Source organism: Selaginella moellendorffii, unplaced genomic scaffold (genome assembly GCF_000143415.4).
Source record: "Selaginella moellendorffii unplaced genomic scaffold, v1.0 SELMOscaffold_86, whole genome shotgun sequence".
NCBI classification, from domain to species: domain Eukaryota; kingdom Viridiplantae; phylum Streptophyta; class Lycopodiopsida; order Selaginellales; family Selaginellaceae; genus Selaginella; species Selaginella moellendorffii.
Genome location: NW_003314347.1, coordinates 335,827 through 356,362, shown reverse-complemented (window position 1 = coordinate 356,362; position 20,536 = coordinate 335,827). Strand labels below are relative to the sequence as shown.

The following is a 20,536-nucleotide window of genomic DNA, read 5'->3' as shown; positions in this document are numbered from 1 at the left end:
TTCTAGTCGATCTCGGTTTCTTGATCTTGCTCCTTGCCCGATTCCTTAGTTGCTTAAGGTACAGAGAGGTTTTCTTTGGTCATCTTTGGGTTGGCAACAAGTGCAAGCCCCAAGGCATCCAAGTAGGTTCTGCAAACTGCGCAGAAACTATTCAAGCCAGGATAGCCTTCTCTCATCGATCGTCAGGCAGAAATGAACCTCTGGAGAACAGCCCGTTGTGGTGGACTCACACTAGACAATGCAGATGTGGATGTGGGCACACAAGAAGATGATGTTGGGGATGTTGAGGATCTGGATGATGAAGTTCCACAGACTAATGATCCGGAAGGCAACACAATAGTAGCTGCTGTTATTAACCGTGACCGTCCTGAGTGGTTAATTTCTGATCTTTATCCAGAGAGACTTATAATCAGCAAAGATTCTCACTATCCAAGCAAATTCTCTCGTTTTTATGCTTGTGATTGGCAAACCGGGCACATGTACGCTTTTTCTCCTGCTCAAGGAGAGCTCCCAAAACATATCCCTTTAAGTCCTGATTGCAGTCCCACTACAAGGATGAAGCAACAAGTATACGTTGGGATTGAAAACATGAAAAGTACACACAGAGTTCTTTCAATCTTTCAAAATCACACTGGTGAGTGGTTTAATTTTTTATGTTTCTCTATTCTAAATTTGAGGTTTAGGGGACGAGGAAACCACGAACGGCACTGCTTTTGCAGTTTCACAGCATATGCTTCTAACAGCAGGCCATATGCTTTCTTTGGTCACTTTTAAAGATGGGAAAACCATGAAGTGGCAATTGAAGGAGGTGCTAGTTTATGCAGGTAAGTACACCACCACCAGATTGGATACCATAACTTAACTGAGGTTTCTGAACAGGGGAATTTGTGCCCATTCAAAAAGTTCGTGAATTTGGTTTTCGCTGCACAGTTCAAGGAAATGCCACCTCTGTTTACAGTACCAGGAAGGAGTGCCCTGAACTTGGATCTGACATAGCGCTTCTTAAAGTAAGGGGTGCTTCTTTTGATTTCAATTTACTAAAACATTTGTTTTGTAGGTGGAGGGAACGACTCTACCATGCTTTCTTTTACCTTCTTCGCCACAAAAGGACTTGCCTCTCACGGTATTTGGGTACCCTGATGCTGTTGGCTACTTAAGACGAGCAACGCGAGAGTTAAAACAGAGTGCTAATCCAGAAAATGGTGGGCTTTGGAGTGTCTATTGGCGAGTCCTGTGGGACAATATTCAGGAGTGGACGTCACAATACGAGGTACTTAAATCTCATTAATGAAATTTGGCTTTTAACCTGGATTTTATTGGATTTATAGGGTGATCTAAAGCGTGCTGAAGAAACAGCTAAGAAATGGCTTCTTGAACAATTTCAAACCGTTCTGCGAGGAATACCGGATGGGGCTCAATGTGTTTCTGCTGGATTTGCTGAAGCACTTACATCATGCTTTGTCGGTCATACTTGTCCCACCGTACCAGGTTGGTAGTTTTAGCTACATTACTTTTCTGAAATCTCAAATTTATGCTGTTTACAAACAGGTGTTTCAGGGGGTGCCATTTCACCCATGGAAAGTCCAGGTTATTTCGTAGCAGCTCATGCTGGGGCCTTAGACATCAACCAAAACTGTGGAACGTCCACAGATAATCCAGCCTTCGTGGATCAGTATCTAAAATTTGTGTTGCAAGATCTTCCGACTCCAGAGTGGGCATTGTACACAAGGGCAGATTTTAGCATAAGGCCATTTCTCGCTTGGTTACACACTCATAAGGCGATGCTCCCTCCATCTTCTCCCTGGGTGAAGCATCTGCAGCAGCAGCTGATGGTTGTCCCTGCTAACGAGCAGCAGGTCGAGCGACCATCAAAAAGAAGAAAGTTAGAAGACACTCTGTTCAATAGATAGGAGGTCTCTCTCTTATGGAAGTAATGTAAGTTTGCGCCTAAATAGAGCGCCAGAGGAGTTGCACAGGTGTGCTTGCCTTGTAATATTTCAGTGAGAATGAGAGGTTTATTTGATACTCATTTGGGAATCATCTTTTTTCTGATTTCTTTTGATGGAAAAGTTTATTTTTTCTCAATTTCATATAGTAAGAAAAAGAATAATCAAGTATCAATGCTACTTCTTTGCTCCAGTTTGGTAATTTTTATTTTATTTTATTTATTTATCATTGATAGAATAATTATCTCTTATATAATTTTCACATTTTATATTTGTAGATATTTTGATTCTTTGTTCATGACACACTTTCACACAATCAATGAATTTTAGAGCATTTTATTAAAATATATGTGTGAATACCAATCCCTTAATTTATACTTTCTTTTTTATAGTTCAATTGTTTAGCAATTTAACTTGGGTTTTAACAACTCTTTACAATCATTATTTTTCTAACATTGTTATAATCGCATTGTTATAATTTTTTGATTAATCTACACTACTTGGTTACGGATTTCAAATATACACTGCTTGGCAAATAATATCAAATGGTTTTTAGAGTTAACAATGCATGAACATTAAATAACCAATTTGAAACACTTAATAAACTTTATAAATTTACTTTCAACACATTTATTTTTAACAAAAGTTTAGGTGAGCAAAACATCATTATTTATATTTCAACATTATGAACTCTAAGGACTGTTTCAATAAATTATTCTAGCACCGACCTTGGGTGAGTGAGGAAAATATCCCATTTACTACATGTTTACTTTGTGTCATCTTTTACCAGCTAATAAAATTTCAAACCTTTTTCAAGTATGTAAAAAATGCCAACACCAGGTCCAGACTCTTTTTTGTAGAATTCAAATAAAGAATATCAAAAAAGGGAAACTGAATACCCTAAAACTAATTTCACAATTTAAATTAGCTGCTTCGTTTAGGGCTCCTGGGAGGGATTTTTGCGAGGCTCCGACTTCTCCCAAGAAAGAAGATGTCCTTCGCCAAGACCGTGACGAGCTCGGACATGGCTGCCATGGTACTGCCTTCCTCTTCCTCTTCGCACCCCACATTGTATGAAATCTCTGTTTTGTTTGCTGTTTCCAGGCGATCCCCGGGCCAGTCTATGAGAAGCACCGCAACGAAGCTTTCCGCGGCACCGTGGCTCTGGCGCATGGCGGCCGGGACTGGCAAGTCGACGCAAGCTCCGGATCCTTCACCACGGGCTGGAAGGAGTTTTGGCTCGGGAATGCGCTCAACGAGGGCGACTGCCTTGTCTTCCGTCATCAATCGGCCGGGCGCTTCGCCCTGGAGATCTTCGGCAGCGATGGATCGCCCAAGGAAGGAGGCGTGGGAGCTCCCGCCAATAAGAGCGTTTCCTCTTCCTCGGCGCTTAAGCGATCCAGGGACGATTTGCCAGCGGCGATGGAAGTGGTCGTCAAGGATTGCTTGGTGCATCTGGAGGACGGCTCCAGCTTGAAGTTCGTCGTCACCAAGATCCCGCCAGAGGATCCAGCAGGGGAGCCTTTCACTCCTCTAGTCTCTGCCGCCAAAGCTAGCGATGCTCTTCCGCGATCTTCCAGGATGACGAGGTCCTCAGCTCCAGTAGCGAAAGCACCATCTCCAGATGCCAAAGATGACTCGCCTGCCCCAAAGAAGGCCAAGATCGATTCTCCAAAGAGGACGAGGAAGACGCCTCCTCCCTCGAGGAAGCAAGAGGAAGTCTCCAAGATGGATTCATCCAGCGAGAAGAACAAGGAGCCCACCGCCAAGAGCAGTGGAAAGAAGAAGAAGAAGAATCAGGATGTTCCTTGTGACTCTCCGGCGCTCCTTCGAGCCGAGGCGTTCAAGGCTACCATTCCAAGCACCAATCCAAGCACCGCCATCGTCATGAAGAAGAGTTGCTTACATCCATGTTATTACTTGGTAAGAGATCTTTGCCTTGTTCTTACCATTTTGTATGTGATCCTGATCTCTCCTCTCTCTCTCTCTCTCTCTCTCTCTCTTCTCACAGACCATTCCAAAGGATTTTGCGGAGAAGCTCCCGCACGAGAACAAGATGCTGACTGTGGAGAGCAACGCGGTGAAAGAGCCGTGGGATGTCAAGTGGCTCGCGGCAAACCGAGCTTTCAGTGGCGGCTGGAACAAAGTTGCACAGTTCCACAACCTGGAGCTCGACGATGCGTGCGTCCTGGAGGTGCTCAACAAAAGTGGGGTGAGGATCAGCGTTTTCAAGGCGGATGGAAGCTCAAGCGTGGCGGCGAATCAATCGGCTCCAGCGATTGCCAATGGAGAGATTGGTGAAGTAGCAGAGGCAGGATTTGCGACTGTCGATGAAGGCGATGCCATCGCTGCAATGGAGAAGCTTTGCGGGGATGGCGGTGTGAAGGCGAAAGATGGTGGCGGTGAAAACGGAGATGGTGGTGACAACGAGAATGCAGGACAGGTGATTTAGATTTAGAGAAATTGAGTTTTGTGACCAGCTTGACTGCCAACTTTGATTATTGAAACACTGCACACAATCTTTTAGATCATGAAATAAAAGAGTGGCTCACCGTCATCCGAGTACTTCCTGGATCCTGGCAATGAGCTCTTCTTTCTTCCCGCTAAGTTTGGCCTTTCTAGATCGAAGGAAGTTCTTCATCTCAGCCACGCTCAGGTCCTTGAGTTTTCCCTCAGCGTTTTTCTTCGTCACCTGTAAAGAAATCGAATCGTAAACAAGCTCAACGAAAACCAATCAGATTGTGTACCAGAGCGTCGTTGGTTTCGTTCTCAGGTTTCTTCTTCTTCTCGACGGCTGCGGCATGAACTTTCTTGGTGTTCTTCTCAAAAACAAAACCAAGTAAGAGCACAATTCAGAAAGAAAGAACGAAAAGACGCACTCACCTCTGCAGGCTTGATTCTTGAGAAAGTCGCCTCAGTTGTTCTTTTCTTCGTTGCCGCTTGCTGAGAATCTGTTTGGCTGTCTTGAACATTCGCAGGAGCCTTAAAGTCGAGAGGCCTGTTTTTCATGCTTGATTCTTTCTTCGTCTCCTGTCGGCAGAGGTTGCATTGAGCGACTAACGAAATAAAATAAGAAACTCACTGTCTGAGCCTTGTTCACTGTTGAATGACCTGAAACAACACTGGTCATCAACCAGGTTAGCCAAGTGAGTACCTCTTTTCAAGTTTGGAACTAGAAGCGTCCTCGTCACTGGCCTAGCAGCTTCAATTTGCTCGAGAACGTTAGCACAGCAGCAAGGCAAGGTGGAACATACTTTCACATGATGCCTGTGAAACTTTAGCTGCTGGCTTTCCTACTTCAGTGGTTACTCTAGCACGGAGGGACTCTGTAATAGAAAGGCAGATTATTCACCGGTAAAGTAAAGGAGGAGCTTACTGAGTAAATTATCCGGTTGCAAGGCAGAAATGGATGCAGTCTTCATGCCATTCAAGGAAATCCGTGGCGTATCTGGCAAACTCGCGGCTCTTGTCCATGGCAGCGAGGAGTTACTGTCGATTTCAAGCTCCTAGTAAACAGCTAAGAAACTCGAGCATAAATATTGCAGACATACCTTAAAATCGATTCTCCCAGAACAAAAGAAATCCCACGCTGACAACAAGCACACTCTGTGAGAATCTCACAATGACAAACAGCCACAGAGTCTCACCTGCAGCATCACTAAAAAAGTGCTGCAAAACACGTAGCATTAGAGAGCATCTGAGCGATGGCACTACAGGAAAGAAACCAGATTTTTTCATCACCAGGGACGATGGAAACCTGCACGTTGAGTACGAGCTATCAGAGTGTACATGTTATGCCTGTCAATTACCATGAAAACTCGCCTGAGTCCAGTGAGAAGCATATTTTGACATAGTAGCAGTCTCCTGTAAATTGAAGTCCATTCTGAAGAAGCTTTTGCTATGTTGATACAGGCATATATTTGTCCAAGTAGTAAAAAGGACCTGCTTCTTCCACAATTGCTTGCGGAGCTCCATGTCGTCGTCATCGTTTAGACCACGCATTGTTTTGCAAAGTCCTGGAGGCACAAGAGTCTTAGCCTTCAAAAGAGCGCATATTCACTCACCCACAGCATAGCCGTTCCTCATATATGGAAGAACGCAGCACTCAAACTCGTTGATAGTTCTCTCGTCATCTTGCAGACAATACTCTTCTATCGAAACAAACTCTTCTTGCTCGAATCGCTTCTTATAGGCCTCTGGCATGCCTTCCACTATCTGTGTTAACGCGCCACTAAAAGATTAGAACATCCAATGAAGTTGAGAGAAGCATGATTGCATGCATACCTTAGCGAAATGAATACTCGTCACGTCTGGTGACAGGAGCAAAACTATATGGCCATTAGATTCGAGATGTACATCCTGGTCCAGGAGAAAGAAAAACTTAGCAGTGCCAATTCGTAAAGGATATCTTACCACAGACACAGTTTCCAGTGGCAGTCCTTCCTGAATAGTACCAAATACAAGAGAGCCTCCTCGCAAAAACGTCCATCCTTTTCTAACCAATGAAGAGACCAGTGAGTGACGAACAGCCTCTTGCAGAAGTAAGCCACTAGAGACTTCTTCGCCATCAAGCTCGAGCATCATCTGCGAGAGTTTCACAAGATATAAGTTCTACAAATCCCAGATTGAGCAACACAGCAATCTCAACAGGTATAGATTCTTAAATCCATGTACCTGTTGGTGCTCTAGCTTCACGCGTTCACGCCCGAGACGAGACGCAAATTTCTTATGCTTACTGCCCTGGGAAAGAGCAAGAAATCGATCGATGTCACTGATATATTCATGGATTTCTTACCTCGAAAACAACCGTGATGTTCTGGTCATCGAGAGAGAATGCCGCGCATTCATTCTCTCCGAGCAGCTGAGAAATCTCCACACAGATCGCGGCAGCCAGAGAAGCGCTCGGACTCTTGAGCGCCATGGAGATCTTCGTGAAGCCGCTGTCAAGAAGAAGCTGCGATCGGCCATAGAATGCGCAAGATCGAGGGAACAAATCGGCCATTTGGCGACCCTAGAAATTCCGAGTGTAGCTGGATCAAAACCCTAAACTTTCGAGCGGGAAAAGTTTTTGCGTGCCTTTATTTACAGAGGGCTTTGATGGACGAAGAACCCTAATAGCATCGCTTCGCTATGGCGACTTTCGGCGTCACACAGAACGCTCCGTCTCACAATCCGAACAAATCTTTCGAGGTACGCGCATCAATCTCGCGCAAGAATCTCGCTTACGGGTGTGTCAGATCGCAGAGCGGCCGACAGACGGCATCTCCAGCCTCTCGTTTAGCCCCAAAGCGAACCATCTCATCGCCACATCCTGGGACAATCAGGTTTGTGAGATTGCTTCCTCTACAAGTTTTGTGACCCGCTTTTCTACCAGGTGCGATGCTGGGAAATCCAGCCGAATGGAACCAGTGTTGCAAAGGCAGCCACGCAGCATGATCAACCAGTAAGTCTTTTACATGCTCGAAAAAAAAGGATCTAGACTTGTTCTAAGTTTTTCAAGATTGGATATTTCCTTGGCTCGAGAGCTAAGCTTTCTTTTCGCTTTTTTCTCAGGTATTGTGCTCGGCTTGGAAGGATGATGGCACGACTGTCTTCTCAGGAGGATGCGATAAACAGGTCAAGATGTGGCCTCTTTCATCCGGAAACCAGTCAGTAACGGTGGGAATGCATGATGCGCCTGTGAAAGAGATATCGTGGATTCCAGAGATGAACTTCCTTGTTACAGGGAGCTGGGATAAAACTCTCAAGTATGGTCATCTCTCTCGTTTTTTTTTTCCTTTTTCTCCTCGAGGAATGTGAAGGTTCTAATGTTCTCGCAGGTATTGGGATTTACGATCTCAGTCTCCTGCTCACACCCAGCAACTTCCCGAGAAATGTCACTCGATGAGCGTCCGCTATCCCCTGATGGTTGTCGCAACAGCGGACAGAAATATTAGCATCTTCAATCTCACCAATCCTCGAGTAAGCTTTTTTTTTACACGGGTCTTTCTTTTTAACTTGTTTGTTCTTCCTGCGCAGCAAGAATTCAAGAGAATTCAATCGCCTTTAAAGTTCATGACGCGCTGTGTCTCAACCTTTCCTGACAAACAAGGTTTTCTGGTAAGCTGTCTAAGCACAGTGGTGATGTAGTTTCGTAAATCTCGCTTCCAAAACAGGTGGGCTCTATCGAAGGCAGAGTAGCCATCCAGCACATTGACGACGCGCAGCAATCGAAGAACTTCACATTCAAGTGCCACAGGGAAGCGAACGACGTGTTTTCAGTGAATGCGATCAATTTTCATCCCGTGAGTCAATCTCTTCCTTTGAAGCTGTGTTAACTGGCCTTTATGCGCAGGTGTTTGGAACATTCGCTACATCAGGCTCTGATGGTGCTTTTAACTTCTGGGACAAGGACAGCAAGCAGAGGCTCAAGGTAGAATTTTCACTCTTCTTTGTTGGTGTGTTTCGGTGCGTTATCTCTCTTTTTCTCCACAGGCGTTTCAGAGGTGCAGCCTACCAATTCCTTGTAGCACTTTCAACTACGATGGCACTATCTTTGCGTATGCCGTGAGTGTTTGTTTGTTCACTTTTCCTTTCCAGTTTTATTCATCTGTCCATTCTATGCACAGGTGAGCTATGACTGGAGCAGGGGTGCTGAGAATCACGTCCCGGGATCAAACAATTATATCCTACTGCATCCAATACTGGTAGGAGCTGTGTTTTACATCGCTTTCAAGGAATTTTTCTCACTTGAGTGATTGTTTGTGCAGGAGGCCGAAATCAAATCCAAGCCACGCGCTCCCAACAGCACTAGAAAGTAAAGTAATCTCCAGAAAGGTTTTGCACGGCCTTGGCAATGGCCGGAGCTTTCGTTTTGCTTTGCCTTTTTTTTTCCTGTGAAGAACAAGCTGAGTGAATCTTAACGCAAGATGAAAGTTAACTAACCTTTAAATCTCACTGTGTTTGATTTAGGTGACATGGGCTTTGCAGTGACTGGTCGGTCAGTACACACTGTAAAGGCAATCTCCGAAAGAGAAGTGTGATACACTCTTCACTTCACATGCTTATCACATCATAGTATAGAAGAATGTGAAAAAATATTTCTCATTCTTCCAAAGCTCGCTGATAGTAGTATAAATTTTTTCGAACTTTCGGTGTTGCGGTGCTCTCGATTAAAATACTCGCTACACGTGTCGGAATTATTCCTCGTGGTCCGAAATGGATTGGACGACCGAGATTAATAGAATTTAATCGCCCAGCCAACGAAGTTTTGACAAAAGCACTTCGCTCAAAGGATCTATCGAGGCCATGGTTTTTGTTTGATCGGCAAATATCACTGTGATCATGGGAGATATTAACGACAAGAAGATACGGTGAAGATGCCAGGGAGAACACCTGTCACGATTAGCTGGCGCCGCGTGGCCTGCGACCCAAAACCGTCCCATCCATCTGACCGCTGACATCCTGCCATGTTGGCGCCGGTTCCTCCAGCGTGGATTTTGTGGGCTCGCCCTTTTCCCCCCTTTTTTCCAGAGGTCCACGGCTATGGCGGCGTGTAGCCCAGAACCCTAATTCTTGTCTTGGAGCAAGAAGGGGGGGTATTTAAGCCGCGATCCGCCGTGCTGCCGCCGCGATTCACATTGTCGAGCATTCCAGTCCGGCGCCGCGATGGATTAAGCAGCAAGCACAGGTTAGCTTAGCCTCTAAGAAATTCTCTCGCGTTCTCTTGGATTTTGATCTAATGGGGTTTTCTTTCTTGATCCAAAGCGAGGAGGGAATTGGAATCTTCGCAGGAACTGGCAACAGGTGGTTCATTGGTTTGAAAGAGCTAGCTCGGAGCGAAGAATTTGGTAAGTCATTAAATGCGTGCCTCATCCTTATGCTTTCCATGTTTGAACTGCGAATTTGGCCGAGTGTGGTCAGTCCATCCATCCCGTCTGGCCTCTTTGCTTTGGATCTAGAGCGAAAAACTCGTGTGTTTGGTTTGATCTCTTGGTTTTCTTGCTTTGATCTGTTGCTTTTCTTTTCTCCTGTGAGTGGAAGATGGGACTGGTTTGTCTCAAAGTCGGTCCTTGCTTCCAGCTTGAGTGGTTATGGAAGCCAGGAAAGAAAGAAAAAAACGCGAATTGCTATACTAGCACAGCTTTTATGGAAGCATTGAATGCTATTTGAACTGAAAGCACCACACCACTTTTGCTGGGCTTGGTCTGTCCCCCCCTTCTTGCATCATATTCCAATCCGTCTATCTCTTTCGATGGCTGGATGCGGCTCAGAAGTTCGATCGAAGAGTGGTTACCCAGTTGCTGTGATGCATCCGCTCCTGTTTTTCGGTCGAGCAGCCAAATCGTCCCTGGGTTCCCTTCCTTTTTGGCTTTTGAGTTTGGCTTGGCTGTAGTTCTTGTCTGGCCTTTACTGTTTGTTCGGCATTATGTTCCTCTACGTTTGTCATGTTGCAACTCGTAAGTGCATTTGCGTTGCGATTGATAGGTGCCTTGTTGGGATGTGCAGACGCTTCTGGCAGGATAAGCAGGATTCCTTCCGACAGCAACTGAAAACACAGCCTCGCAAGACCTCCCCGAGTTGATGAACCCCGTCGAGAGATCCAACTCCAACACCGCCACCACCAGCAGTAGCGGGAACTTTGTGTGGCTCCCTTCACTTCAAGTTTGGAGCTTTCGCCCCGCCGAGACGTCTATCAGCTCACAGCACGGTGGAGCCATCATGCCTGGGCTTGCACGGGCTTGTTCACAGCAGCATCAGCAGCACGAGATAACGTTCGAGCTGAGGCAACCTTCTCGGTTGCCAATGCATCGCGAGGACGAGGAAAAGGGGGCCGAGGCAGAGCACGTCTGTCCGATCTGTCTCGGGGCGATTGAGGAGTCGAAGAACGCGTCGCTGTGGTGGTGCATGCACAGCTTCTGCGTCGGCTGCATCGAGGAGTGGAGCAAAGTTCGCAGGTCGTGCCCGCTTTGCAAGGCCGAGTTCACAGGTTGGTACCACACCATCAAGGGGCAGAAGCGGGTCGAGAGGATTTTGCCGCCGCTCGACTACAGGCCTTCTTTGGACTACAGGCTCTCCACAGCCGAGGATTACAGGTTGTCCTTGAGCGACTTTCGAATTTCTACATCGGACTATCGGCTGTCCACGGATGGGAGGCCCTCCAGCGTGCTTCCCGAGAGGCGGACGAGCACGAGTAGGAACCAAGCAAGGCTGGAGAGGTAAGAAAACTTTTTTTTTCCAGAGTTTGGCGTGACTTTAGCTACACTAGACTTCTTTCTCTTGTTTCCAGAGAAGTTGTCAGGAGCACTATGACATTTCGATCCAGATTGCGGTTGCAACAACTCATGCAGTCGAGGGTCAGCAGATCGTACCGGAGATCAATCCCTTTGCCCCGGCAAAGATGTTTCATATCCCCCGCTGAGAGGGAGAGGCTCACTGCTGAAGTTCTTACAGAAAGAGCTCTTTCGTGGCGTACAAGGTCTGTTTGTGTGGGTGTGTGTTTTTCTTCTTTTTTTTTGTTCTTGGTTGACACTTTCCGCGTGTTGCTTGCAGCATATACAGGAAGGGTCTTCGAGCCGTTCCGTTGAATGTGAAGAAGCGTATGGAAGTAAGTTTCGTGTGTGACTGGCTTTGAAACTTTCTCTCAGGACAGTTTGTTGACTCGTTGGTGTTTCTATTCGCAGTTAAGGCCGTATGATCTCGACGCAAAGACGAGAGCCGAGCGTCGTTTGAGACCCTGGATCACACGAGAGCTGAAAGCCATCCTGGGGGACACAGATCACTCCGTGTTAGAGCAACTGGTTCTCAGCCACTGGTTTTCTTACAGAATCGACGCGATAGAAGGGTCGGATGATCCTCCCGAAGGTCCGAGGAAGAGCTCGAGCCAGAGCTCGTCCGAGGCCGTTTCGCAGCTCGAGAGGTTTCTCGGTAGCAACGCATCCACGTTTTGGCACGAGTTGAGGTAAGTTTGTCTGGTTTCGCGAGTTCTTACAAGCTGGAAGTTATTTTATGTTTCGCAGATGCTATGCCGAGTGTCCATACACGATGGAAACTTATGACAGCATCGTGGTGTACGTTAAAGGCGAGCGTCAGCTATTGTAGAAGCGACTGGATAGCTAGGAGATTGTTTAACAGGATTCACAGACAGCTCGCAAGCAACCTGTAAAAAAAAAGAAGCCATTTTCCTTGTACCATGAATGACTTTGAAAAGAGATTGATTTGCTTTCCTGGAACAGCAGGAGGGAGATAAAGGAAAAAGGAGACAAAAGCTTCCCTTCTGTGGCGATGGAATCAATCGTCTTCCGAGTCTGACTTGTCCTGCTCGTGTCTAGAAATAATTTTCTCGATAAAGTCCCTCCGGACCTTTTGCTGGATGGCCTCCGAGCTGCTGCCTTCTCCAAGAACAGGCCCAACTTGGCACAGGGTGAAAGCAACGTCTGCAAAACTCGGTCTTAGCAACAACGAAAGATTGCTGAGAGAAAACTAAGCAAGAGGATGGAAATCTAACCTTCGGGTGTGCAACGCTTGCCACCAAAGTGATGCAATCCAACCAGCGTCGCCTTCACGTTGGTATTGTTGTAAACAAGCACTGTCGGTAAGTTGAAGTCGGGGTAGTTGTTTATGCAATCCGTGGAGATGATCTTCACGAACTTCGTGGCGGGATATTTTTTCGCGAGCTCTTCCAAGCATTGGCCCAAGAGCTGGCACTCGGGAACACTGCAGGACAAAGAACAAGGATTTCTTGCAAGAAACCTCGAGAAACTGTCATTACCCGTCTTTGTAGAGATGCACGACGACCCACACGTCCGGAGGAGCACGAGAAACCTCTCGGATGAAGTCCGAGCCAGTGATGTGGATCAAGGAACCGAATTTCGCGCTCTTGGAAACCTCGCTAAGCTCCAGCAATCTCTTCTTCCTGTGAGAAGAAATTTCCAAGTCCTGAGCAATGTAATAGATCAAAAAACTATATAAATGCTCGGCTAAACAATCCCTTACCACTCACCGGTATTCCTCGAGAAATCTGGAATCCTCGTCGAGATCCAGATCGTCCTGGAGCTCCTGGAGCTCCTCCTCGCTCTTGGAATCGATCCACTGCTTGCTCTTACCGGGATCGGGCGCTGGCTGCCATGGCGCTGGCTTCTCCACGGGCGGCTTGGGCGGGAGATTGCCGAGCTTCCTTTGGATGTCGTCCCATTCGGTGCTAGGGCCTTGCGGGTCCTTGAAGACAAAGTGATAGTCCGCCATAGCCAGAAACCCTAGAAAGAGCCCTTGCGAAAGAGATACTCTCGCATCGAGAGAATGTAGGCTCTAGCTTGCCTCTCAAGTCTTCGCCTCTATAGCTCAGTGGTAGAGCGTCAGTCTTGTAAACTGAAGGCCCAGAGTTCGATACTCTGTGGAGGCATGCATGAAAATGGTGCCATCTTTTTTGATAGTTGAAACGGAGATCTTTTATTATATTTCATTGATGCAAACCTTTCGGCCCTTATTTGATTCCTTAACATAGCGCCAATCAGAGGGGAGTACTTGACCAGCCTCAAGACCATCGTTGACCAACCAGCGCATGGACAAATCGCTTCTCCCCGTTTGATTGGGAGTACTTGACCAACCTCAAGACCATGGTTGACCACGAACAGCGCATGGACGAATCGCTTCTCCCCGTTCCAATCAAACGCCTGGATCAAACCATACTCATCCGATGGTAGTTCCCTATACCGCGTTTTTATAATGTCTTAGTGGAGAGCACCGTTGACCACGGTAGAATGATCCTCACAGTTCACATTGTATTTCTTGGAGCAAAGTTTGCATCTTTTCTTATAGGCCGATGATCAAGGCATCGGCAGATGAAGCAGTCTGTCTTTGACTAGTCTGCTCCAATGAGAAGCTCACAAGAGAATGAATTAGCCAACTTGTTGTAGAACCTTCCATCGGCGTCACAACTTTTATGAGAGAAAATAATAAAAATTATGAAGGTGAAAACGTCTTCGCCACCAGGGCATTTGCAAGCAAACAAATGAGGAAGAATGGAAAGTTACATCTATAGCCTGTATCCCAATTCGCACTCGCATCGCTGGATGTTGTCCAGCATGAATTGCTGATCCGGGTACGTGTGGTAGCACGGCTCCATCGACTCCCTCACCGAGCAGCCGGCCCCCGAGCACGCAAACTGGACGGGCCGCACGCCCGCCAGCCCCACCGCCGAGTATCCAAAAGTTGATGGCGGGCTCGTCACCAACACGTCGCTCATTGACAACAGATAGATCTCCATCACTGCCTTTGCATCGTGATCCAGGTTCCCGGTGTTTTGCACCCCTTCCACGCTTGGCTGGTGGATCGAAACCGACGAACCATCTTCCAGATCGTAGCCCAGCACCTTGTTCTTGAGCGTCTGCGAGTACTGCGCATCCAGCGACAGCACAAGCACCGCCACCTTCTTGCTCTTCCTCGGCGACGATCTGGGAGCTCGCGCTTGGGTGATGTTCGCGAGCGCGCCTTGTTGCACCAGGCAGTCGAAGGCATCGTTGGCGAGGTCGGATGGCGCGAACCAGCTGCTAGTTCGCAGCTGGACCCCGACTAGAAGCTCGGCTTGGGCCAGGTACGCATCATAGTATCTGGCCGTCCTGTCCCACACCACGTCCCTGGGATGCAAGAGGTACCTCACCAGGAGATGAAAGATGGCCTCCTCCTGTGGAAACCATTCCTCGAGCTTGCTCCTGAAAACCGGGACGTTGTAGAGCGCCGGAGCAAAGTACTGGTCGGACGAGAGAACGATCCACTTCGAGCTGGACTGGAGCGCTTGCTGGTGTTCTTTGCAGAAGAAGGCCTTGTCCTCGTCCCTGTAGTTGCTCACGAGATAGGCCACCACCACCTCGGGGAAATTTACACCGTGGCTGCAGTTGAGAGATCCCACCAAGCTTCCGATCCACTTCGAGCCGTCAAACGGCGCCCCCTCGAGGTGCTTCCAGCTCGGCGGCACCAGCCAGGAGCTGAATGGAAACGGCTCGCAGAAGAGCGTGGCCAAGTTCTCCAATCCGGCGATCACCATTGTCCTGTCCGTGAGCAGCCCGTAGAGAAAAGTTGCCACCAGAGCTATCATCTTGTTGCCCATCCCCTGGCCGGCGGTGACGTAGAGGAGATAGTTGCATGTACAGTTCGAGCACTGCTCAGGGCCCGGATAGCACCTCGCGTGTAAGGCCTCGTACTCGAGGATTTTGCGGTGGAGTGACTCGGATGGCTTGAAGCTTGTCGATCGTTGGCGGCTGTAGGAAGCGTACTCGATCCTGCTTCTGCAAGTGTCGCTGACGTTGTAGTTGTTGGTGATGCGAAAAATTGATCCCAGAGTTCGGCTCCGGGACAACTCTGCGGAGCCGGAAAAATTGTCGAAAATCCATAAGAGCACCGCCGCGGAGAAGAGGAACACGACGAACAGCAAGCTGGGGCTGTAGTTTCTCATTTCTGATCCTGGAATTCTTCGAGTTCGTTGCCTACCAAACTTTAAGGCCGCGAATGAAAAGATATTTCTACTCCGTTGGTGATTACCATCCCTCTTCAGACCACCATACCTGGAAGAAAATCTATCTCTCATTTTCATTGCCTGTGAGACCGAAATGTATGATCTATCGCAAATCTGGACAAACGATGGAATACAAGCGGAGCCAGCTATAGTCGCGAAGAAGAAAAACGAACCATCAGCAAAGCTGCTAGTACCAGATCACAACTCTATACCATCAAGTGATGTACGTGATCGAAGATGGCTACTTTGAGGCTGAAGTGGAGAAGTGGACTCCAGCCGCGATCTGGGAGGCACTGGCAAAGGATTTGATTGAGGGTTGTGGGGTTGGCAACGTTACCAAGGACACTCTTCGGGACCCGATTACTCTCGACAAGGTGAGGGATAGAATGAGCGAGAGAGGAGTGCTCCCAGAAGTCTACTTGGACGGTTATTATCAGTAGAAAATCTCCAACCCTTGTGTGCTAGAAAATCTCTTGTTGTCTCCTAGAAGATCTCTTGTTGTGTTTTACCATCCGGAGCCAACAAGATTTCTCCTTTAGATTTCCAGGTTGGTAATCACCAACCAAGGAGAAATTCTTCGTTCATTCGCTTTGAAGTTTGTGTAGCTCCAAGTTTCCAGGGCCCAAGCTTGCTGTTCGTCGTGCTCCTTTTGTGCCATGGTTGGAGCACCAAGACTGGCTGTGAGAACCATGGTGAGGATTTTCTAAAAGTTCCTCCATCTACAGTCCTAGACAAATGCCGATTGTTAACAAGCACTCCAGGCCTCAGGTGCCTCTCACAGACATTTCTTCCAGACCACTAAACGTTTGCTCAATGGTAAACCAATATTGAAGTTCCACTTTCTGCAAATGCAACAACTAATGGCGAAATTCTTTCTACCTGCGGCCCAGTAGGCTGATATACCTTCTCTCGAGATCCTCAGAGGTAGAGGCTCACGAGCTCAGCGCTATGAGAATACCTGCCAATGTTCTCGGTTAGTGTTAGTGCTCACTCTTAAGTTGATGAGCTTTTTACCTCTTTGTATCCCTCCACATAAGGTCGTAGACGATCTTTTTGAGCCGGCCTGTTGATAGCCTGCGAACCCCCCATGCCGAATAGAGCTGATGCCTCTCACTCCTGCTCGCATAGGCGCCTATGTTGATGTAAATCTTATCTCTTTGCTGCTGTATAAGCTCCTTTGCAGCCCTTCGAGACTTAGCACTCTTGTCGATGTTCTGCAACGCGTGGATCTCCCAGGCGATGCACGGTGCCTCTTTTGTAGAAAGCTGGAAGAAAAGAAGCATCATTTCTGTAGTGCCTGGTGTATACGGGATTCACATACCTCAGATGAAGAGCTGCTCGCAGTGAGCATCTTAAACCTCAAGGAACGGGTCAGTAGATCGACGTCTTGCTCCTCCCACACTGCACAGAGCCTCTTCAAGGACGATGTCAAGCGATTGTCGCTAGAGTGGCAAGTGCATCCGGCGCCAAAACTAGAGTTGCCTGTCCGGGACTCCTCCGTTCTTATGCTTGCAGCTGGAGGTGGCACTGGCATTGGTTCCGAGGAATCTAGTGACTCTTCCAGACCTCCAACTTTGTGACAAAGCTTCTCCAGCAGGATGTTCTCGCAGGAGAACAAGGCCTTGACGTACTCTATCGAAGCCGACGGGTCTGGTATCTCAAGTAGAAAGTCCGCAAGACTTAGCTTCGCAGTGTGCTTGGCGAGTTCGTCTTCTTCTTGCTCCGTCTGCCGCGGTGGAGTGGCCGCCTGTGGCAAGTCAAGCAAGTCCGCCAGCTCGGACATCAATTTCTTCTCCGCACCCGAGGAAAGAGAGGACTCCGGTCTTTCCAGCTGCTCAAGCAGCGTAAAAGTTGCATCAAAATCAAGCGAGGCAGAGGTTTTGCGCTTTGGAGTGGAAATCGCAGTCTCAGCACCAGTCCCAGGAACGTTCTCAGCAGCGACTTGCATAGCTCGGCTGTCTGGATTCATAACCGGCGTCGCGTAGTCAGCCTGCTCTGGAACTGGAGGGAACTCAAAGCTTTCATCGTTTCTTCTGTCGACACACTCCGACAGGTCCAGTGGCAGTAGCCGAGCCAACTCCGTAAGAATCTCCTCCTCCTTTTGTTCTGATAACTCAGAAGAATAGAGAATGTCGAGGTTGCGAGCGCTGGAACTACGACATTCTACAGCTTCTTCGTGAAGATCTTGCAGCCTGTCGACTCCTCCTTCCTTCTTCTTGACGGATGGCGTAGCGAAACCTTTCTCATCGTCGCTGGAACTTTGCTTCAAAGGTTGGTTCTCCGAGTCTAGTTCGACTGCAGACTCGGAACTCAAGAAGCTATATTCCAGTCCCAAACGTTGAATGCTCAGATCGTCTATGAGCCTCCCCGGCTCGTGGCGGGAAGAGCAAACGTTTAATGCTGTGGAAGAAATGTCCGTGAAAGGGAGCCTTCGTACTTGAAGCCTGGGGTGCTTGTTAACAATCGGCAATCGTCTTTCTGCAGCTAGGACTTTCAAACCTGTAGATGGAGAAACATTTAGAAAATCCTTGGCAAAGAGAGATGAAGGGGAGCCTCACCGTGCTTCAGCTTGCATTCTATTCGTTTGTCCAGATTCGTAAACTTGGAAGTTGATGGATAGATCTTACATTCGGGTCTCGCAGGCGACGGAAAGGGAGAGACGTGCCTGTGATTCTCTTCCAGGTACCTGCACACCTTGCTCCAGTAATACGTTGTCTTCTCTCTCTGAGGACCTTGAGGACCACCTACAGTCTCAAAGAGGAAAAACGAACCATCAGCAAAGCTGCTAGATTCCATCCATCACACCACTTCGTACCATTGTGAATCTTAGCTAGAATTTCCCAGTCATGTTGTGTTAGAGCTTCCGAGCAGTACCTCATCCAATATGCCACCACTGTGTTCTCCGCGTGCTCTAAATCTCTGGACTAACTAGTGTAAGAAACCAACGAAGAAGCATAGAGAACGAAGAAAGAGAAGAAGAAACATACCGGCAGCGTAGCCAGGATGCTCGCTTGTTCTTCCAGGCATCGACATGGTAGTGCTCGGAGATCTGGAGAGGCCCAATGCTGGCACCACCGTCTCCATCGGGACAATCCACCCTATTGCTCGACTCCACAAACCTGATAGCATCAAGGAGGGGACGAAGCTGTGCTCGATAAGCTCGCATCGCGTCCTCCACACTGCCCTGCCGCTTCTTCTTCCGTGACATTGTGACACTCTTGCGGACATAGCTCGCCTGCTGCTGCTGCTGCTGATGCCTTGCCCGTCTCTTCTTCTTCTGCGATGACGACGGCCTGGCCGGCAGCGCGAGCCCATTCTCGGAGAATCGAGACACGCCCGGCATGGAGAGAAGCTGTGGCGTGCAAGAAATATGAATTTTAACCTAACACGCCCAACGGTCAACATCCAGCCCTAAAATCTAGCCTAAATTTCAAGTCAGAACGAAATAATCGCCACCGTCGGTTCTTTGACCCATCTGAGCCCTTGAATTCCTGTATAAGAAGGGGAGAAGTGGACTCCAGCCGCGATCGAGGAGGCAATGCAGAAGGGAATGATCATGGCTTATGGGACTCCCAATGTTACCCAGGACGATCCTGTGGACCCGTTTACCACTCACAAGGTGAAAGAGAGGATGATCGAAAGAAGGAGCTCCCAGCAGACTTCTATGTAACAAATAAAAATCTGTCTGATTACCGATTGATTCAACTCTTGGTTCTTGTGTGCGTGGCTCCGAAAGTGGTGCACTTTGAGCCTGTCTGTTGTCTGCCTCTCTAGGCTTTCCCTGCAAACCAGCTTGCACACTTCCATTGGCAAATAAGTTCCCTCTTGTTGGCTCCCCCATTAGAACTTGGCAAATTCGTGGGAGGAGAATTCGCAAGCCTCAACCGATAAGGCTAGTTCTTTTATGGAGAAATGCCAAACGTTTGAGGATTGCATCATCTGGGCGAGGAAAAGATGTTTTATTTTCGTTTATAAACACCACCTTACTGTTTTGTGTCATTCTTTCCAGGTTCGAGGACTACTTTGTGAACAGAGTCGAGCAGCGTTCCCAGGGGACTCAAACCACAAGCTTCTATCTTTCATAGCATCGGGGCTGAAATGTCGTAGCATCCGCAGGCCCGTGTGGGTGTGCTCAACCCGAAGCAACTTTGTCGACAAGATCAAGCTCCCAGATTTCAAACCCAAGCAGGGGGTGAAGATTATCACCTCTAGTGTACCGTATCTGTGCCTCGCAGGCTTTACGCAACCAAGCTTGGAGAATGAGCATGATCCCGCTGGAAAGCACCTCAGAATGCTGCACGTCCATCTCAAGGCAAGGAAGTGGATCTAAGCCGAGAACAGTCTCTGAATGAGAACGTTGCAGAGCTCCTTGATAGCTGGAAAGAAAATACTCCAGGGTGTTGGTTCCAGGTAACTTCTAAAAGCCCATGCAACCAAAGGAGTCCGACACCTGTGAAGAACTTGAGCGACCATTGTTGGGTTCACAGGGCAAGGAATGCCACTTTGCCAGCCTTGGAGCAGCGATGAGCAACTGTTTGGAATTTGATCACGACTTGGTGCCTTCCTAATGGAGATGGAAATTGCTGGCAATGAGGTTGATGCACCACCATTGTCGTTGTTGTTGTCAGTGTCAGATTAAATCGAGGATCCTGTGCCAGAGTTGATCACCCTGGAATGTAAAAGATGTTAAGAAACTTGATTGAGGCAAGCGACATAACAATACCTTGCACAATCCTCCCCCAGGAGCTCGGCACTGTTGCATAGCAGCCCCATGAATGCGAGTCCCAGGAGCTCTTGAATGCAAGTCGGAGTCGACCATGGAAGGTGAAGAGTTGATCACCTGAGAGGACCCAGCGGTCTTGGAGGAGGAAGGGTACCAGTGCTCGTTGCTGCGAAGGAGGTTGGAGGCAAAAGTGGTGTGAAGTGGTGACGGTGCAGGTGCTAGTCTGGCTGCTGCAAATGGAGGCTCTCTCCAAATCTCGGAAAAAAAAACCAGAGAGGTTTAAAAAATAAAAACAAGAATCCACTTCCTCCATAGCTTTTAAAAGTGTAGAGATAATAGTTCTTTTGTGAATCTAATTAAACAGTCAAAATTAAAAAA

At 47.9% G+C, this 20,536-nt stretch overlaps 8 protein-coding genes and 1 non-coding gene across 9 annotated transcripts; 5 read left to right on the top strand and 4 right to left on the bottom strand.

Moving 5' to 3' along the window:
• The first annotated feature begins 192 nt into the window (after positions 1 to 192).
• On the top strand, positions 193 to 1,910 carry LOC9657486. The gene is made up of 6 exons (XM_002988050.1): positions 193 to 634; positions 684 to 824; positions 880 to 1,007; positions 1,058 to 1,270; positions 1,329 to 1,488; positions 1,549 to 1,910. The coding sequence occupies exons 1-6, from the start codon at positions 193 to 195 to the stop codon at positions 1,908 to 1,910; spliced, it is 1,446 nt and encodes a 481-aa protein (XP_002988096.1).
• Positions 1,911 to 2,870: 960 nt separating this feature from the next.
• Positions 2,871 to 4,511, top strand: LOC9656091 (B3 domain-containing protein Os11g0197600). The gene is made up of 3 exons (XM_002988049.2): positions 2,871 to 2,982; positions 3,051 to 3,869; positions 3,958 to 4,511. Exons 1-3 carry the CDS (start codon positions 2,938 to 2,940, stop codon positions 4,396 to 4,398), a joined length of 1,305 nt encoding a protein of 434 aa, XP_002988095.1. The 5' UTR covers positions 2,871 to 2,937; the 3' UTR covers positions 4,399 to 4,511.
• On the bottom strand, positions 4,420 to 6,872 carry LOC9657485. Its single transcript, XM_024661949.1, has 17 exons — positions 6,742 to 6,872; positions 6,621 to 6,686; positions 6,360 to 6,530; positions 6,231 to 6,305; positions 6,011 to 6,161; positions 5,889 to 5,962; positions 5,756 to 5,829; positions 5,594 to 5,703; positions 5,498 to 5,535; positions 5,323 to 5,452; positions 5,201 to 5,272; positions 5,101 to 5,148; positions 5,029 to 5,057; positions 4,830 to 4,976; positions 4,694 to 4,765; positions 4,499 to 4,638; positions 4,420 to 4,455 (listed from the first exon to the last, which is right to left on the bottom strand). Exons 1-16 carry the CDS (start codon positions 6,865 to 6,867, stop codon positions 4,501 to 4,503), a joined length of 1,521 nt encoding a protein of 506 aa, XP_024517717.1. The 5' UTR covers positions 6,868 to 6,872; the 3' UTR covers positions 4,420 to 4,455; positions 4,499 to 4,500.
• A 175-nt stretch (positions 6,873 to 7,047) lies between these two features.
• On the top strand, positions 7,048 to 8,882 carry LOC9657484 (protein RAE1). Its single transcript, XM_002988048.2, has 11 exons — positions 7,048 to 7,136; positions 7,184 to 7,270; positions 7,321 to 7,389; positions 7,500 to 7,693; positions 7,766 to 7,907; positions 7,965 to 8,045; positions 8,102 to 8,230; positions 8,281 to 8,358; positions 8,421 to 8,492; positions 8,555 to 8,632; positions 8,696 to 8,882. The coding sequence occupies exons 1-11, from the start codon at positions 7,077 to 7,079 to the stop codon at positions 8,744 to 8,746; spliced, it is 1,041 nt and encodes a 346-aa protein (XP_002988094.1). The 5' UTR covers positions 7,048 to 7,076; the 3' UTR covers positions 8,747 to 8,882.
• A 585-nt stretch (positions 8,883 to 9,467) lies between these two features.
• Positions 9,468 to 12,148, top strand: LOC9656090 (E3 ubiquitin-protein ligase Topors). The gene is made up of 7 exons (XM_002988047.2): positions 9,468 to 9,615; positions 9,693 to 9,775; positions 10,434 to 11,143; positions 11,215 to 11,403; positions 11,478 to 11,532; positions 11,609 to 11,886; positions 11,945 to 12,148. Exons 3-7 carry the CDS (start codon positions 10,509 to 10,511, stop codon positions 12,024 to 12,026), a joined length of 1,239 nt encoding a protein of 412 aa, XP_002988093.1. The 5' UTR covers positions 9,468 to 9,615; positions 9,693 to 9,775; positions 10,434 to 10,508; the 3' UTR covers positions 12,027 to 12,148.
• LOC9656089 (phosducin-like protein 3) lies at positions 12,123 to 13,214 on the bottom strand. The gene is made up of 4 exons (XM_002987965.2): positions 12,928 to 13,214; positions 12,697 to 12,840; positions 12,433 to 12,641; positions 12,123 to 12,361 (listed from the first exon to the last, which is right to left on the bottom strand). The coding sequence occupies exons 1-4, from the start codon at positions 13,167 to 13,169 to the stop codon at positions 12,216 to 12,218; spliced, it is 741 nt and encodes a 246-aa protein (XP_002988011.1). The 5' UTR covers positions 13,170 to 13,214; the 3' UTR covers positions 12,123 to 12,215.
• A 40-nt stretch (positions 13,215 to 13,254) lies between these two features.
• Positions 13,255 to 13,326, top strand: TRNAT-UGU. Its single transcript has one exon. It is a non-coding gene; the product is annotated as a tRNA-Thr (tRNA).
• A 633-nt stretch (positions 13,327 to 13,959) lies between these two features.
• On the bottom strand, positions 13,960 to 15,507 carry LOC112341561 (galactoside 2-alpha-L-fucosyltransferase-like). Its single transcript, XM_024661869.1, has one exon. It carries the CDS (start codon positions 15,505 to 15,507, stop codon positions 13,960 to 13,962), a length of 1,548 nt encoding a protein of 515 aa, XP_024517637.1.
• Positions 15,508 to 16,223: 716 nt separating this feature from the next.
• LOC9657483 lies at positions 16,224 to 18,816 on the bottom strand. The gene is made up of 6 exons (XM_024661966.1): positions 18,423 to 18,816; positions 18,251 to 18,354; positions 17,994 to 18,179; positions 16,757 to 17,934; positions 16,450 to 16,700; positions 16,224 to 16,393 (listed from the first exon to the last, which is right to left on the bottom strand). Exons 1-6 carry the CDS (start codon positions 18,776 to 18,778, stop codon positions 16,354 to 16,356), a joined length of 2,115 nt encoding a protein of 704 aa, XP_024517734.1. The 5' UTR covers positions 18,779 to 18,816; the 3' UTR covers positions 16,224 to 16,353.
• Between the last annotated feature and the right edge of the window lie 1,720 nt (positions 18,817 to 20,536).

What these genes read in the sequence shown, in the direction of transcription:
- LOC9657486 (XM_002988050.1), top strand. Translation starts at nt 193, where the DNA reads ATGAACCTCTGGAGAACAGCCCGTTGTGGTGGACTCACACTAGACAAT. An exon ending in CTGACATAGCGCTTCTTAAA is followed by an intron (nt 1,008 to 1,057) that starts GTAAGGGGTGCT and finishes TTTGTTTTGTAG; the next exon opens with GTGGAGGGAACGACTCTACC. An exon ending in TACTTGTCCCACCGTACCAG is followed by an intron (nt 1,489 to 1,548) that starts GTTGGTAGTTTT and finishes GTTTACAAACAG; the next exon opens with GTGTTTCAGGGGGTGCCATT.
- LOC9656091 (XM_002988049.2), top strand. Translation starts at nt 2,938, where the DNA reads ATGTCCTTCGCCAAGACCGTGACGAGCTCGGACATGGCTGCCATG. An exon ending in GCTCGGACATGGCTGCCATG is followed by an intron (nt 2,983 to 3,050) that starts GTACTGCCTTCC and finishes TGCTGTTTCCAG; the next exon opens with GCGATCCCCGGGCCAGTCTA. An exon ending in TACATCCATGTTATTACTTG is followed by an intron (nt 3,870 to 3,957) that starts GTAAGAGATCTT and finishes CTCTTCTCACAG; the next exon opens with ACCATTCCAAAGGATTTTGC.
- LOC9657485 (XM_024661949.1), bottom strand. Translation starts at nt 6,867, where the DNA reads ATGGCGCTCAAGAGTCCGAGCGCTTCTCTGGCTGCCGCGATCTGTGTG. An exon ending in CACTGGAAACTGTGTCTGTG is followed by an intron (nt 6,306 to 6,359) that starts GTAAGATATCCT and finishes CTCCTGGACCAG; the next exon opens with GATGTACATCTCGAATCTAA. An exon ending in AGCAATTGTGGAAGAAGCAG is followed by an intron (nt 5,830 to 5,888) that starts GTCCTTTTTACT and finishes AAGCTTCTTCAG; the next exon opens with AATGGACTTCAATTTACAGG.
- LOC9657484 (XM_002988048.2), top strand. Translation starts at nt 7,077, where the DNA reads ATGGCGACTTTCGGCGTCACACAGAACGCTCCGTCTCACAATCCGAAC. An exon ending in ATCCGAACAAATCTTTCGAG is followed by an intron (nt 7,137 to 7,183) that starts GTACGCGCATCA and finishes CGGGTGTGTCAG; the next exon opens with ATCGCAGAGCGGCCGACAGA. An exon ending in ATGCGATCAATTTTCATCCC is followed by an intron (nt 8,231 to 8,280) that starts GTGAGTCAATCT and finishes CTTTATGCGCAG; the next exon opens with GTGTTTGGAACATTCGCTAC.
- LOC9656090 (XM_002988047.2), top strand. Translation starts at nt 10,509, where the DNA reads ATGAACCCCGTCGAGAGATCCAACTCCAACACCGCCACCACCAGCAGT. An exon ending in GCTCTTTCGTGGCGTACAAG is followed by an intron (nt 11,404 to 11,477) that starts GTCTGTTTGTGT and finishes TGTTGCTTGCAG; the next exon opens with CATATACAGGAAGGGTCTTC. An exon ending in ATGTGAAGAAGCGTATGGAA is followed by an intron (nt 11,533 to 11,608) that starts GTAAGTTTCGTG and finishes TTCTATTCGCAG; the next exon opens with TTAAGGCCGTATGATCTCGA.
- LOC9656089 (XM_002987965.2), bottom strand. Translation starts at nt 13,169, where the DNA reads ATGGCGGACTATCACTTTGTCTTCAAGGACCCGCAAGGCCCTAGCACC. An exon ending in AGATTTCTCGAGGAATACCG is followed by an intron (nt 12,841 to 12,927) that starts GTGAGTGGTAAG and finishes TTCTTCTCACAG; the next exon opens with GAAGAAGAGATTGCTGGAGC. An exon ending in CAAGCGTTGCACACCCGAAG is followed by an intron (nt 12,362 to 12,432) that starts GTTAGATTTCCA and finishes CGAGTTTTGCAG; the next exon opens with ACGTTGCTTTCACCCTGTGC.
- LOC112341561 (XM_024661869.1), bottom strand. Translation starts at nt 15,507, where the DNA reads ATGAGAGATAGATTTTCTTCCAGGTATGGTGGTCTGAAGAGGGATGGT.
- LOC9657483 (XM_024661966.1), bottom strand. Translation starts at nt 18,778, where the DNA reads ATGCCGGGCGTGTCTCGATTCTCCGAGAATGGGCTCGCGCTGCCGGCC. An exon ending in GCATCCTGGCTACGCTGCCG is followed by an intron (nt 18,355 to 18,422) that starts GTATGTTTCTTC and finishes TAGTTAGTCCAG; the next exon opens with AGATTTAGAGCACGCGGAGA. An exon ending in ATGTGGAGGGATACAAAGAG is followed by an intron (nt 16,394 to 16,449) that starts GTAAAAAGCTCA and finishes GAACATTGGCAG; the next exon opens with GTATTCTCATAGCGCTGAGC.